This window comes from Eumetopias jubatus, unplaced genomic scaffold (genome assembly GCF_037043125.1).
Source record: "Eumetopias jubatus isolate StellerSeaLion01/CBP00866 unplaced genomic scaffold, mEumJub1_p1.0 scaffold_10, whole genome shotgun sequence".
Taxonomy (NCBI): domain Eukaryota; kingdom Metazoa; phylum Chordata; class Mammalia; order Carnivora; family Otariidae; genus Eumetopias; species Eumetopias jubatus.
The window spans coordinates 80036047-80051902 of NW_028274816.1; the positions used below are offsets into that span (position 1 = coordinate 80036047).

At 53.4% G+C, this 15856-nt stretch overlaps 1 protein-coding gene across 1 annotated transcript; it reads right to left on the reverse strand.

The window, feature by feature from the left end:
• On the reverse strand, window positions 1–12003 carry TEKT1 (tektin 1). The gene is made up of 7 exons (XM_028125154.2): window positions 11814–12003; window positions 9416–9581; window positions 8144–8272; window positions 7644–7787; window positions 6147–6369; window positions 513–709; window positions 1–208 (listed from the first exon to the last, which is right to left on the reverse strand). Exons 1-7 carry the CDS (start codon window positions 12001–12003, stop codon window positions 1–3), a joined length of 1257 nt encoding a protein of 418 aa, XP_027980955.1.
• Window positions 12004–15856: the final 3853 nt, after the last annotated feature.

Sequence of the window (15856 nt, forward strand, 5' to 3'; positions counted from 1 at the left end):
TCAGCAGACGGCGTCGGGGCAGAGGCCCCCGGCCCACTCGCCCTGGTCGCCCCCGGCCCGCAGGGGGATGGACTTCCTCATGTGCATGCACAGCACCTCGTCGATGTAGATGGTGTTCTCCTTGACCTGGATCTCCTCCTGCAGGATCAGCTGCCTGCGATTCAGGCCCTTCAGCTCCACCTGAGCCCAGGCTAAGGCTTCCTTCAGTCTGGAGGAGAGGGGGCACAGGACCGTGACTCCTCTCTCTGCGTTGCTCTCTCCAGGGGAAGCCAAAGGACACGTGCCCCCTCCCTTCCCTCCAGACGGAGACTTCAAATCAGTGGCCCCGGGCAGAAAACCCGGAGAACCACCAACATTTAAAACGCCGACTTTGACCTAAACATCTGGGTTGGGGCTCTAGAAAAATGTAAATGTCAGGACGGGTTTTCAGTGTGGCTGCCTTTAGTGAAGGCTGCCCTGGGGAGAGACCCGAGCACCCAGCAGACTCCCCCACGCACACGCGGCCCACCTACCTGGCCACGTTGTGGGCAATCTCCCCGACCTCCTTGAGCAGCCGGTACTGCACCACGTCGCGGCACAGCTCCACGTTAGGCCGGTGTGTTCTGGTCTCCAGGCGTGTGTGAACCACCTTGGCGGGACCTTCTTGGTCCAGGATGGCCTTTTCCAGAACAGTGATGTTCTTCTCCTGGCAAGCAATCTCCTCCATGACCTTGCGGAAGGGTTGGAGGAAGTGAAGGCTGGTGGCGCTCACGCTCAGGTCTGTTGTGATCCCCAGCAGGACCCCACAACGTGCCTGACCTCTCCTCCCTGCAGCGTGACTGCCGGTGGGCGAGGGGCCGCACCCGCCCTCGGAAACTCGCAGGCGGAATGGACATGACTGGCCATTGTGGCATCGTCCCCTCCCGGGGGGTGGGCTCCCTGGAAGCGACCCGCTGGCCCGAGTTCTGCCCCTAGAAGCCTGAAGAGACCATACAACCAGTTTCTGGGGTTTCTCTGATGGTGGCTTTGTGCACAGGAAAAATCACTTAGAAATTACTTGGGCCTTTAGATTAATATTTAACTAGCTTAAAATTTAATTTCTTCTTTAAGCTTTTTTAGTTTTAACTTTGCATCATGGAAATTTCCAGACGCACACAGAAGTAGAGAGGATAATGACCCTTGTGTGCCCCTCATCAATGCAATCAATGATCAATACACAGCCGGTTCTCTCCATTCCAACCCTGCCCATCAGCTCAATTATGTCAAAGCAAATCCCAGATATTATATCCCATTAGTCTTGAATTGTTGAGTATGTGTTTTTAAAATAGGTCTCTTTTTTCTTTTAACCTAACTACAGTATCTTTATTACACCCAAAAAATAAATCTTTACTATCATGTAATATCTTACAGTATTCAAATTTCCCTGATTGTCCCATATATTTTTTTAAGAGTTGGTTTGTTCAAATTAGAATCCAAATGAGACCCACACATTGCATTTGGTTTTCTAATATTCCATAAGCTTTTCTTTTTTTAAGATTTTATTTATTTGAGAGAGCAAGCACCAGGGAAGGTAGGCAGAGGGAGAGAGAGAAGCAGACTCCACGCTGAGCGCAGAGCCCTCTTCGGGGCTCGATCCCACAGCCCTGAGATCACAACTGGAGCTGAAATCAAGAGTCGGCCGCCTAACCACCTGAGCCACCCAGGGGACCCTCTCCTAAGCTTTTCTTACGTTCAGTTCCCAGATGTAATACTACTTGTAAACTTAAATGTTCATGATCACTCTAAGTTAATTTTGACTAACAGTTGCTCCCACTTCAAACTTAATTAAAATCCTTTAAACATATATTTTAAGCAGCATTTATAAACGTGATGTATAACTCTTTATAAATGCTTGCATTGTCCTGGGGTGCCTGGGTGGCTCAGTCAGTTGAGCATCTGACTCTTGATTTCAGCTGAGGTCATGATCTCAGGGTCCTGGGATGGAGCCCTGTGACGTGATGGTGGGCTCCACACTCAGCCGGGAGTCTGCTTGTCCCTCTGCCCCTCCCCCCCCAAAATCAAATCTGTAAAAAACAAAAACAAAAACGCTTGCATTGTCTTAACAAAGCCAATGGAGCCCTTAAAAAATGGTGTCAATCAGACAAACCAGTGAAAATGATGACTCTTAGCTTCTCATAAACATGTCAGCCCTGTCTTTAAACTTAACAAAATGCCAACTTGAAATCATAGGCAGAAGTCAATTACTCAACTATGTATTTTAAGTGATAATTTTTTTAAAAGCAGCCTACATTCTCTTAAGTTTTACAAATACTTAAAATACCCAAGATACAGATTCTTTAAAACAAAATTACTATTACTATGGGTTAGCTCGGGAATCAGCAGTCTGGCCAAATCCAGTCTGCTGACTGTTTTTGTACAGATTGTGAAATTAAAAAAGAAATCTTCATTAATAGACTATTTCTCAGAGCAGCTTTAGGGTTTCAGCGAAGTTGAGCGGTGAATCCAGAGTCATGCACCCTCCCTCCCTGGATGCGGGTTTGTTCTGTTATTAACATCTGGGGTCAGTGTGGTGCTTTTGTTACAGCAGGTGAACCAACACCAACACGGTATTAACTAAAGTCCATGGCTGATGTCAGGGCTCACTGCTTGTGGTGGACATCCTGTAGGTTTGGGACATGCACAGTGTCATGCGGAGTGGCTTCACGGCCCTAAAACCGCTCCCCTGACAACCACGGATCTCACTGGCTCCGTAGTCATGGCTTTTCCAGAACGTCTCATAGGTGGGATCACATGGTACGGGCTTCAGATTGACTTCTTTCATTTAGCGATTGCACGTAAGTCTCCTCCACATCTTTTTGGGGAGCTTGATGCCTTGTTTCTCTTTGTTGCTAAATAACGTTCCGTTGTCTGGATGGACCACAGTTTCCTCATCCGTTCATTTACTGAAGGACATCTTGGTTGCTTCCAAGTTTTGGTGATGATGAATAGGGCCACCATAACCATTCACATGCAGGGTTTTGTGTGGACATGAGTGTTCGGCACCTTTGGGTAAGTACCCAGGAGTGAGACCGCTGGGTCGTATGCCTATGTTCATAGGAGACCACCAAGATGCCCTCCCTGGTGGCTACACCATTCTGTGCTCCCACCGGCCCAGAACGAGAGCCCCTACTGCACCACGTCCTCGCCAGCATAGGGCACCATCAATGTGTTGGGTTTGCTGTAGGCGGGCGGGAGTATCGCCTTGTTTGAATGTGCGAGTCCCTGGTGACATCTGAGCTTATTCACCATTGGCCCATCTCCTTTGGTGACGTGTCTGTTCAGATCTTTTGCTATTTTTTAATTGGCTTGTTTTCTTATTGTTGGGGGTTCTTAAAAGGATTTTACTTATTTGAGAGAGAGAGAATGACAGAGAGAGCACAAGCAGGGGGAGCAGCAGAGGGAGAGGGAGAAGCAGGCTCCCCACGGAGGAAGGAGCCTGATGTAGGACTCAATCCCAGGACCCCGGGATCATGACCTGAGCTGAAGACAGATGCTCAACTGACCGAGCCACCCAGGTGCCCCGAAACATAAGACATCTAAAACACAGTATCTCCTCACTGCAGAATTTCTTCACAAAAACGAAAATGAGGCCCAAAGTAAGACTCCAAGTGGCTGTTCTGTCTGCCAAGCAAGGACAACCCACCTGACAGTGAGTTCGTTCAGTCGGGATCGACGTCGGCAGCTGAGGGAGGGTGTCCAGAGAGTATCACCCTGTTGAAGACTATTAGTCTTTCTGCAGGAAGAGCTGCTTGGGGAGTTAAGGATGTTGGAACATCAGTAGTCAATAAGAAATGTGGCACGGGATTGTGCACGAGTTTCCTGGCTCTTCATGAGCGGGCAGGGACCTGATACTGCTCAGCTGTGCTTTATGCAGGAGCCCATGCTGTTTGCAGCAACTAAAGATTCAGCCTCTTGAGTGGTCACATTAAAACCGCTGGTGAGGGTATTTTCAAAAAGCTGAGAAAACACGAATTCAGTGCAACCTGAAGCGGAATCTGCTAAGACGTGGGGACCCTGTTGACAGAGCTTGTGGAAACACAAGCCACGTGGAGCTTCTGGGTGTCTGCTGTGCTATTCCTCACAAAGCACTTTGCAGAAAACATCTGCATCTGTCGTGTTACAGAACCAGGAGCGCCAACGATACACTCTGTGAGCTCCCATGGATTTGACCATCGTAAGTTCCATGACTTTTTGTCAGAAACAGAAGTTGACTTTCCCAACTACTCAGCAGTTCAGGGTTTCAGCAGTGGTGAAATTTTCCTGTAATCTATTTTAATTAGCTCAGGGCCAAGACTGAAATTCCTCTGAACAAGGACCATCCTCAGCCACTATGATCAAATACTGAGTGGCTTTAGTAGAGTCCTAAGCGACAGGTCTGCCCGTTAAACCCTACGCTTACATACTGCTCTTCTTGGGCAGAGCTGGTCTGAACGAAAAGACGTGTTCAAAGATGAAATGTGTAGAAGTCTCATTATAGATCAGGCTTCACATTTCCCATAGATTTTGATGGAAAATGCTAACTGTGAACCCCAAAAAAGCAAGATATTGGTGCTCCTCCAAACAGAATTACTTCCTTTTATTCAGTAAGCCTGTATTCCAAAAAACTAGACTCAATCATTATTATTTTATCTTCAGGGTTGGCAATGAGATGTTTGTGGATGTTTGTTTTCTTTCTTATTCTATAAATCCCATATAGAATTCCTTGATTTGGCCTATTGGCCCACAAAGCCTAAAATAGTTGCTATCTGACCCTTTATAGAGAAAGTGTGCTGTCCCCTTAAGATAACCTAAACCCTGGGTTAGATTAAACATTCCTTTTCTTAATTTTAAATCTTGCTGGGGCTAAAATATGCCCAGTAAGGAAACAAATGTGCCTCCAAAGATGAAACGGGGTCACCCCAACGTTGCCTTGGGGGCTGGTCTTCTCAGCCTCCTGTCTCTTCTGGCCACAGGTTGACCAGAGAGAGGCTTTTCTCTAGAACCAGGACGGGGTCCCCACATGCTCCCTGACCCAGCTGCTCACAGAGCAAGGCCACCCATCTGGGCAGTGCCACTCTCCATTGGCCAATTGGCCCGCAAGAGAGGGAAGAGTCCCCATGTTAAGTCCTATCTTCACCTTGACGGGACCCTGACTGATTTCCCCACTTGGTCTCTTCAGCCACGACACTTCTCAGTACGAGGATGATTGCAGATTAAATGTGGGCTAGCTCCTCTGGCGCGTGGGTTTTGGGGCCACTGTCTCTAGCCCACACCTGCCAGGAACCTTCTCTGGGGCCCTCCCACAGCTGAGGAAGAGGGTCCCATCCCCGGGGCTGCGCCAGCACCTGCAAGCCTAGCCCCAAACCAGACGGGCTGGAGTGCAAAATACACATCAGGTTTTGAAGACTTGGTTTTTAAAAAAAGAATGTAAACTACGTCACTAATTATGTACACTGATAACACGCTAAAGCAATATTCTTGGTGTGTTGGGTCAAATAAAACATGTGACTTTCCACCTTTTGGGAAGGGCTGCTAGAGACGGTGAATGGCACACGGGGCTGCATCCGATCCTCTGGGGCAGTGCTACCCAGCCGCCCCTGATGTGCGTGGGAGCCTGCCCGCCCTTCCTGCCCACATATCTCCTTCCGGACCCACCACCTATGCTCAGGACCCAGGGGTGCTGCCTCACGGGGCTCCGATCACTCACTATTCGGGAACCTTGCCAGCTCACTGTTAAATAGGCAGCTTGAAACTGACTGTGGTGGATGTATTTCCACCACAGAAACCTGCAAATGCAAAAAATCAGAGCCTTGTGTTTTGAATTGTTTCCTGAGTGCTGGTTTACCAGCATGTCCCAGGGAATGGAGAGGCACAAGGAGCCAGAATCCCAGGCCGGCCGCGGGGTGTGCGGAAACTGACTCAGGGAAATGTCAGAGTCACAAAGGTGGTCAACACCCTCCAGCCCGCGGCCACATCTCACGCAAGAGGAACTGAGGCCCAGAGTGGGGCCAAGTCCCCTCTGGTCCCCAGAAGCCCATGCCCTGCTGCAAAGACGGGGAGCTGTGAGCATACCTCCCCCCTGGTCAGCCCGCGAGCGCAAGCCCGGGGGCCGGCAGCCCGGCCCGGCGGCCCCCCTCCAGGGCACTCACTTTGGCTAGGTGGGTGGCCAGCTGGTCCCTGGCAGCCTTGGTCTCCTTCAGCCCGTTCCTGAACACCGTGTCCACCACGTCGCACTGCCTACGCAGGTCGTTGGCTGTCTGTGACAGGATCCGGTCCACCAGGGCCTTCAGCGCCAGTGAGTTGTTCCTCTGCCTGTCGGCCTTCTCCACGTTGCTGTTGGAGAAGTCCAGCCAGTCTTCCAGACTCACGGAGCTGCAAGGGAAGCCACACAGTCCCTCACAGCGTGTCTGGGCTGTGGAGGAGCGGGGGTCCCGAAATCTATGCTGGTGTCGAGCTTTATCTCCTAGGCCAGGTGCCAGACACGTGGGGACCCTGGGTGGGGACCCGCCTTCTGGTCTGCACAGCTGTGCCATCTCCCCACCGAGTGGTGGCTGAACTAAGGTCGCTCCCCCCAAATGCAAGTGAGAGATGCCGCTGGGGTCGGGGGAAGACAAGGCAGGCATGTCCTGGGCACTCTGTGGGGCCACTGCCCACCGTGGGAGAAGCCAGTGCCTGGTACCACCGTGGCCAGAGAAGAGGCTCACCCACCAGGCTGCCCCTCACGTGGTCAGCATGGTTGGGGGTCAGTGCAGCCTCAGACGGGCCCACAGTCTGGCTGCCCCAGCCTGACCTGACCCGACCTGACCGGGGAATACAAGCAGGGACGCGAGCAGGGCGCCCGCAGGAACCCCGGATATTAAGTGCACGTCACATTAAGCTGCTGCTTTTCGGATAACAGATTACACAGCAAACATAAGGATGGTGGTGATAAGTTGTCAGACCAGACGGCTGCGATTGTGCAACTTCCTACAAGTATGTAGAACACGCCCCCACACAGGTTGTCTCTGCGGGTGTGCCTGGGAAAGGGAGCCCGGGGAACTATCAGCCTGCCCTCGGGACGTCTGAAAACAGGACAGGTATTCAAACCAATTCTCACCATTTATAGGGATTTGACATCAGATGCTCCCAAAGCAGGACCACGGGCTGCTCAGGACCACGGGCTGCTCAGCACCACGTCAGAATAACCCTTGGGCTGCCCTCTGCCAGGGACGCAGGGCCCCACTCACCATGGCTGGACCCTCACGGCCAGGGACGGGGGCCCCACTCACCGTGGCTGGACCCTCACGGCCAGGGACGGGGGCCCCACTCACCATGGCTGGACCCTCACGGCCAGGGACGGGGGCCCCACTCACCATGGCTGGACCCTCACGGCCAGGGACGGGGGCCCCACTCACCATGGCTGGACCCTCACGGCCAGGGACGGGGGCCCCACTCACCATGGCTGGACCCTCACGGCCAGGGACGGGGGCCCCACTCACCATGGCTGGACCCTCACGGCCAGGGACGGGGGCCCCACTCACCATGGCTGGACCCTCACGGCCAGGGACGGGGGCCCCACTCACCATGGCTGGACCCTCACGGCCAGGGACGGGGGCCCCACTCACCATGGCTGGACCCTCACGGCCAGGGACGGGGGCCCCACTCACTTTGGCTCCACCCTCACAGCCTTCTCAGAGTAGTGGATATTCGGGGAGTTGTTGTTGAGGGAGAAGCAGATGTCGTCGATGGTCAGGGCCACAAACTTGTCCTTCAAGTCCTTCTCCAGGTTGTACTTGGCCGAGCGGTTCAGCCTGAAGGAAGGAGGCGTGGGGTCTCCCACTGCAGCGCCGGGCAGCCCCACAGGTTCCCGGGGGCAACGAGCCAGCGCCGAGCCATCACCGGGTCTGGTGTGGGACGTGGCACCTGCTTGCCTCCAGCCCACCCCCAGCACCACACACACTGCTGGACGCTGGGTGACGGCTTAACTAACTGGCCTGGATCTTCAAGACCCGCTGATGGGAGCGGTCCAGGAAAGGGCTCCAGTTCACCATCGGGGTGAATCCACCCGTCCCCATCCACGGCCGGTGGGCGGCTGTCACGTGGGGCTCAAGCTGCGTGTTGTGTTCCCACCCAGCCTCCTTCTGGGATGTGCCGCGGGGAGCTGCACCTGATCTGCTCGGACATCTCCTCCAGGGTGCGGGTCAGCAGAGCCATCACCCCGCGGATGATCTCGGCCTCCTTCACAAGCTCCTGTTCCACCTCATCGCGCACCAGGTCAATGCCGACCCGCTTCTCCCTGGCCAAGAGGAAGGGGGCTGGTCATCGAGCACACGCAGGGATGCTCAAGCCACGTAGAGCTACCTGGACCATGGGTTAGAGTATAAGGCAACCCATCTGGATGGCGCGGTCGGGGATGGGCATGAGTCAGGATCTGGGAGGCTTCAAAATATCCAAAACCCAAGGAAGCAAGATCCATCGGCCCCTGGTCACCTGGTCAGAAAAATGCCAGATGCACTCTTCCCCTCCATTTGGCCATGATTCCGGAAGACTTTTCCTTCTAATCTGTTCATTGGAAATGTCCTTTTGACTTAGAATTGTGAAGACATGTGTCTCTTTCCTGGAAACAGGACCTCGTCCTGATTTTTGCCAAGGGTTTGAACCCAGAAAGGTGCTCTACCATGAAATAACAATGCAACGTCCACATCCCCCGGGGCGGGCACTCACAACATGTCGGGCACCGGACGTGGAGGAGCCTGTGTCGGGGCTGTGACGGCGAACGGGTGGGGACCTGAGTGCCTCCCCCGAGCAGAGAACATCGCCCACTCACAGGACTTGAAGGAGGGAAATGACAAAAAGGTATGTTTGCACAGGGCTCTCTGGATTACAAAGTGCTTCCGTGAGGCTCTCTGTACTGGCACAGACTTATCCTCTAGGAACTGGACCCACGCTGCCTGTCCACAATAGAGACACCCAGTTCCCAATTTCTGCTGGTGTGGCCCTGTGACTAAGCTCCGGTCAATAGGCTGCACAGGCAAATGGGGAACACCAAACCCTAATTATTCCTACTTGCTGGAGCATGGATGGAGTGGCTGGAGCGCTGGCTGCCCTCTGGAGTCATGAGGTCACCTGGGGAGTGAACCCATGTGGCAGAGCCCTGAGACCACACCATGCCAGCCCCACACTGACTTCCTCCAGACTCCCTCACCCTGAGAGAGAAAGAATGGCCCTACTTAAATTCAGTGTTATTTTACAGTTTTCTGAGTCTCTGCAGCCAAACCTAGTCCTAACTTAACATTTAAAGTAAGGTAGTGAAGAGCTCCTTCCCCGCCCAGCACGCAGGCTCCGGAGAACACGTGCTCGCCGGCCTCGTTGGGACCCCGCCCCGAGCGCAGATGGATTCTACTCCCAGCACCGGGTGCCACATGACAGCGCCTCCCACCTGTATTCCAGGCACATCTGGGTGATATGCAGGGGCTCCTTCATGCTCTCCAGCGCGTTCACCAGCCTGGCCTGGTAGGTGAGCAGGTCCTCCGTGACGTACACCAGCTGCTCGAGCTTGTCATCCTGCTCCTTCTTCCAGAACCTGACTTCCTCGAGTCTCTGCTCTGAGGCACACAGAGAAAGCACACGGTGTCACACGTGGGTCAGTCCACGCCGGGTGCCGCCAGCTCTGCGGTCAGAAACGTAAAGACCATCCTCAAACGACCCCAGCGTGTTCTTCGCTGCCTGGCACCCCTTTCCACCCTGTAAGTGCTGATTAGGGGATGGCAGGGTGGAGGCAGCGGGAGGGAGGGAAGGAATCTCTTCTTGCAAGGTCAACACCCAATTAATGCAAACATCGTCCACGCTGGTTGACTCTAAATCTTTAACACCTGCTGTTTTTAATACCTTTTAATTTTATCAAAGGTCTAGACGTATGTTGTTTGAGAAGTCAACCAGCATTGGTGTTAGAGTTCTCTGACCCGTCCCCACCCACTCCTGCTTTCTGGGAGCAGTGCGGTTTTTTTTTTTAAGATTTATTTATTTATTTTAGAGGTGGGGGGGGAAGGGCAGAGGGAGAGAGAATCGCAAGCAGACTCCCCACTGAGCGCAGAGCCCAACGCGGGGCTCGATTCCACGACCCTGAGAGCATGACCTGAGCCGACAGCAAGAGTCCAATGCTCAGCCGACTGAGCCACCCGGGCACCCCAGGAGCAATCACTTTTTAAATGCTTTCAGAATTTCTCCTGGAATTTGCTCACACTGCTACTTATTCATGATCAGTTTAAATGATATCTACCAATTTCCTGTGACTGAAAGCCAGGATTTGCTCTCGGACAACACGCTCCTGTTCCTCGGTCTTCCCCGTAGGGCTGCATGCCATTTTGTCACAAAACAGCTCCACGCTTGTTTATGAGACCATAAATGCGTAAGCACTATTTGCACCTGAGCCGTGTGGTGCATGTGTACATGAGAAACTACAATTTCTCATGTACAATTTTCTGTTGGTTTTTGGAGGGGCTGGTAGTCATGTTTTTGTTTCACTTTCCAGAGACTCATGACTAATGTTTCCTCGGACTTTCTAACAGAACCATAAACACCCCCCAGCATTTTCAGCCCCATAAAGGAACCTGCTGGGTTTGCTTCTTCCCAGGACCTCTGCCCTGGAGCGCTTTCTCCTCCCGCCCTCCCTCCTGCTCGCTGGCGATGGTCACAGGTTCCAGAACCCCCTCACCCTGCACCTGCCACCACCCCCTTCCTAGCTACCACCTGCTCCTTCCTTCCCTCTCCACCTGCTGAAGCACGCCCTCCTCAGAGACGGGTGCACGCAAGGTGAAAGCGTGCAGGTCTGAAAATGCCTTCATTGTTTTGACTTCGGTTACGTGTCAATTTCTAGGTTGTAGGTGATTTTCATTTAGAGTTTTGATGACATGGCTTCATTTCCTCTAGTCTCCAGAGTTCCCGTGGAGACTTCCCGATTCTCTGTGTGACCCCAGCGCCTTTCGGGGGTCTCTTCCCTGTTTTCCTAGTATCAGCAGTACTCAGTCTTATGCCAGAAGCTGGAAACAGACCCTTTGGCTCGAGGGGATTTCCTAGGATTCCTCCGCAGACAGTTTCCTCTCTTCCTCTTCTCTGTGCCCCTCTGGAATCCCTGTTAGATAAGGAGCCTCCCTGTGGGTCCCCTAATTCTTACCCTTCCTCTCCTATGATCCATCCACCTCTTTGTCTTTGTTTCTCTACTTCCCGGAGAGTCTTCAACTTTCTCTTTCAACCCTTCTTTTGATTTTTACAAACATGCTCTCACATTTTTAATTCCCAAGGATGCTTTCTTATTCCCTGAGTGTTCTTTTTCAAGGTTCTCTTGTTTCCTAGATGCAGTGTCTTCTCCAAATTTCCTGAATATTTTAATGGCATATTTTTTCCTTTGCCTTGTGTGTCTGTCTGTCTGCCTGTCCAGGTGTCTGTCATGCTAGAGGCACTCCTCAAATGTCTCTGACCCTCACCTGATTATATTTGAGGCTACAAGGCTAGCGTGCTAACTGGGACCTCTTTCTGCGGGGTCTGGGTTTGCACTTCATTGTCCAGAGAGACCGGGCAGCCCAGGCATCTCTTAGATGCTCAGTAAGTGCATCAAATCCATAAGAAAACGAACGATGGAGGCTGGAAAGCAGGCTGGGTTACCATCCTCTGTCTTCGGGCAGTGAGCTTAAAGACAGAACCTGACAAACATATGTTTTCCCCCAGTACTTCAAGATACTCCATTGCCCCTCCTGACCACGGAACACAGACGGCAGCGTGGCTACACCTCGCCGTGGCATCCGGGCTGGGGTGCAAATGTAGCAAGTGGGGCATTTTACCTAGTTTCTTTTCTACATCGCTTTGAGACTTCCTGGTGGTCTTTTCAATCTCGTCCACAAGCCTCTGGCTCTCTGCCACCAGGCGTTCGGACCGCGACCTCTGGGCCTCCGCTCTGTGGTACTGGTTCTTGTTAGCGATGTGCCACTCTGAGGGCAAGAACTTGGGAGGAGGTTGTAGCAGTTTGGCCATGTCGGTTTTCCACAGTCCTGGTCACAAAGACAGACATTTGTTTAGTTTCACCGAAAGCAACTGGTCTTTTTTCATGTCTGTTTTTACTCAAGTGTGATATACATACCCAAAGGTGCATACACCATCATCTGTACACAAAATCTGTGTAGCCGGCAGCTCGGCTGCCTTCTGGTCAGCGCCCTCCACCTGCGCTCTCACGGTGCGACCACTAGGAATTAGTTTTGGTATTTCCAGACTCCGTGTAAATGGAATCGCCCAGTGTGTACTCTTATATCTGACCCCCTCCATTCAACATTATGTCTGTAAGATTCGTCCCCATCACCCACAGAGCCACGGTCTTTGGGTTTTGGGGTCTCTTTGCGGGACACTGACTACACCCCGCTCCCCTGTCTCTTCTCCTTTGTATGGGTATTTGGGTTCTGGGGCGGTGCTATTCTCACATGTGTCTTTTGGTGACCACAAGCACACATTTTTATGACTCATCAGAATGGCTGGGCCTAGGCAGTGTTCACTTTTAGGACATTCTGCAGACGGAGGAACCAGCCACATTTCCTGAACAGATGAACACACGTGGCATCTGTACACTCAGAGCTGGGTATGGGGCCCACCCAGCAGGTGATATGAGCCCTCCGCAGGACAAAGAAAAGCCAGAAGGTGGCCTGCGGGGGGCGGGGGCGGGGGGGCGGGGAGAGGGAGGGGCGTGCCCACCCGCTCCGCACCACCACCGCCCCCGCTCCGCACTAAGCCCCCCGGGGACAGCTGCCCGCCCACGGCCCTCAGGGCCCCCACCCTCCCACAGCTCCCAGAGTCCCTCCGGGTGCGGGCTCAAAATGCACCCGAGCAGCCCCCGGGGAGATGGAGAGGAGGCCGGCGGGGGCTGGGACGGGGTCCAGGCCGGGGCCGGAGGTTGGGCGGCCTGCACTCACCGCGGCGCCTGCGGGACCGACGGACCACACGCTCGCCAGCGGCTCCCGCAGAACCACCGGGTAAACGGCGCGTCTCCGTGGCAACCGGCGACGCGTCCCCCAGGCGAAGGGGGCGGGGCCGCGGCCGCGCGTCTCTGCACAGGCGCGACCCTGCGGCCGCGCGGCGGCCGGGGACATAGACTGGGGACACGGCGGTCCCCACCTCCCACGCCCGCGGGGGACAGCCATCATGGCCCCGAGCCTGGGGGCGGCGCCCTGCGCCTAGCCCTGGCCCCGCCGCGGCGCTCCCGGTGCTCAGCGGGTTGGGCCTGGACACGGGACCACCAACCCGGCGCCGCGGGAGGAGGTGCGAGAGGCCGGGGCGGCTGCGGCCGGGAGGGTCGGGGGCCCGGGGTCGGGCGTCGGGAGCAACTTGTCCGGCTATGGAATGAGAGGACAACGCTCGGGATACGTGCGCTAGGGCTGTAATACTGGTGAGGCACTCACAGGCAGAAAATAAAGGAATTAGCCAGTGGGGGAGAAATACGGACAGGGCGTCGTCCTCACAGCCCGAAACCCAGAAAATGGGCATTCAAATCTCCCGCCCATGTGATGGAACGCGGCACCCCTTTACAGCAGCCAATCGAAGGCCACGTCCCCTCTGAGGACAACCAATCAGAGGAGGCTTGGCCTCGTGAGGCCCGCCCCCAGGTCTCGCGAGGCGTCGGAGCGCCCGGGAGACCCGCAAAGCGTCATGGCTATTAAGCAGCCGCCTGTCCAATGGCATGCAGGGGAGGTGGTGTTTTACATGCATATTCATATTCATATCCCCGCCCCCCCCCCCAAGGATCGGCTACTTAAGGGGCGCGCGGCGCTTCACCGCGTGCGGGTCCCATCGAGGAGCCAGCGGAGCTGGATGCGGTCGCGGTGGAAGCTGCGCGCGGGAGCCGGTTGGGGGTCGTGCGGCTCCCGAGTGCGCGGGGCTCCCGCACTTGGGTGACAGAAGGGGACGGCGTCCTGGAAAGCCCGCCAGGCGCGAGGCCCCACCCTGGGGGCGCCCCCAATTTGCAGACCCGCAGGCTTCCTGGGACTGTTGGAAACAGGGTAGAATCGGCAGAAGTACTGAAATCAGCTCTGTGGGTTATGATCGTAGGTCACCGTTGTATCTGCATCCATGAGCAGAGGTAACCCTCGCCCTCCCCCACGGGGTAGAGGCGCTGGGAGAGCCCTGAGACCCTCGCCCGAGCTCTGGGATGAAGGGACCTCGGCCCCTCTCTGGGGGTGGTCCGCGCTCTGAAGGCCTAACGCTGCTGCATCTCTCCATGTGCTTAAGAAAGAAGGAAGGAGAAAGAACTCTCCTTTGCTATTTATTCTGGAGTTCCAGTGTAATTACAGGCATTTGAAAAAAAGAAAAACCTTATTTTGCACATGCAAGCAAGCAAAGGACTGAGCCCGGCAGAGGAAGTGTGAAAGAACTGATCATCACTAAACACTCCACGTGCGTCTGGCGCCAGGCTGTGGGTGGGGATTAATGGAGCATCCAGCACAAGGCTTAGAATCTGCTAAATTAGCAAGCATGCCACCAAAGCTTACAAAGTAGAAATATTCAGGCAAGCGGCATTGAAGCTTTACATGATTTTGAGATTTTCGCTGGTTGGAATAAAGCTGTGTTTCCCAAACCCGAGTCATTCTGGCACCAACTTCTTACTCACCCAGCCATGCACCACCGTAAAGTTACTTTGGTGTTTTCCCTCAACTGCACTCATTTTTACATGGAAGCATAATTATTTTAAAAGGAGGCTTTGTATCACCATCATAAAGGGAAACCAGTATCACTGGTATTATAGAAAGTGACCATAAGTAATATTACTATACATTTATGAATTCCTGTGATCAAAAAATGAACACACTTGAGGACCATGGAAGGCACGCGGTTATCTTGTTCCTCATGGTGCCGCTGTGCATTTCTGACGGCTTACGTACAGCTCATAGCTCTATTCCTTCAGACTTTCTAGCCACGGAGTATACGTGGTGCCAAAGTTCTACTCCCCTTTATTTCATTTTGCATGAAAGAACTTTGGGAAGCAATATTGGTGGTTTTTAAATCTATGGGTTTACTTTGGAATTTTTGAGATACCTTTGAAGAGAATCCGATGCTTGGAATTGCAAGGAACTTGAAAGGTTGTCTGATGTGAATATCTTCTGCAGCATCCACAGAGGTTGCCCAGTGCTTGAACACGCCCAGTGACGGGATGCTCATCACCTCCCAAGGCAGTCCTTCCTGGGGCTGCTGTGTTGGAAAAGCCTTCTGGTAGTTTCCATGCATGGGTGCTAGTTTACATCTTGGGCCATACAGAATAAGTCTGATTTTTCCTCCGCATGAGCTACCTTTACATATTTAAAAGCATCTGCCCTTTCTCCGCCAAGAATTCTCCAGGCTGACTATTCCAGCTCCTTCGACCCTTCTTTGGGTGATGGCATTTCTAAGCTTCCACCCCACCATCTCTCCTCCTGACTTGTCCCAGTTTACCTGTAGTCCAGAATTGTATGTAATACACCCCCTCTGGAAGGAGGTGGTGATTTTAATGGAGCAGATTTCATAGGATGGCTTTTCAGCATCAAAATACCCATAACAAGAGCTTTCGATCATAGCACACTTCACCAGGCCCTCCGCAAAGCTGAAATGAACTGCCAACGAGCGCGGCAGGAGCCCTGGGGTCACAGGGGGTATAGACAGGGGGGCTTCTCCTGCTTCTGCCAACGACCCTTGAACATGTCACTTCCCCTCTCTGACCATGTTCCTCATTTTGAACCTGAGAAGGAGGGCACTGTGTAACCCCAGAAGCCCAGAGCTACATTTTCATTAAGAAGGGTTTATTGAGCAGAGCTTTTTAAAAACACAGGCCTGCATATGTGTATCCATATCAGACTGACCCAATGAGGCATAT

Excerpts from the sequence above, each read along its gene's own strand:
- TEKT1 (XM_028125154.2), bottom strand. The coding sequence starts at position 12,003 with ATGGCCAAACTGCTACAACCTCCTCCCAAGTTCTTGCCCTCAGAGTGG. Across the intron at positions 8,273-9,415 it reads CAGATGTGCCTGGAATACAG|GGAGAAGCGGGTCGGCATTG; the intron begins GTGGGAGGCGCT and ends CCTCTTGGCCAG. Across the intron at positions 6,370-7,643 it reads GCTGTGAGGGTGGAGCCAAA|CTCCGTGAGTCTGGAAGACT; the intron begins GTGAGTGGGGCC and ends CTTCCCTTGCAG.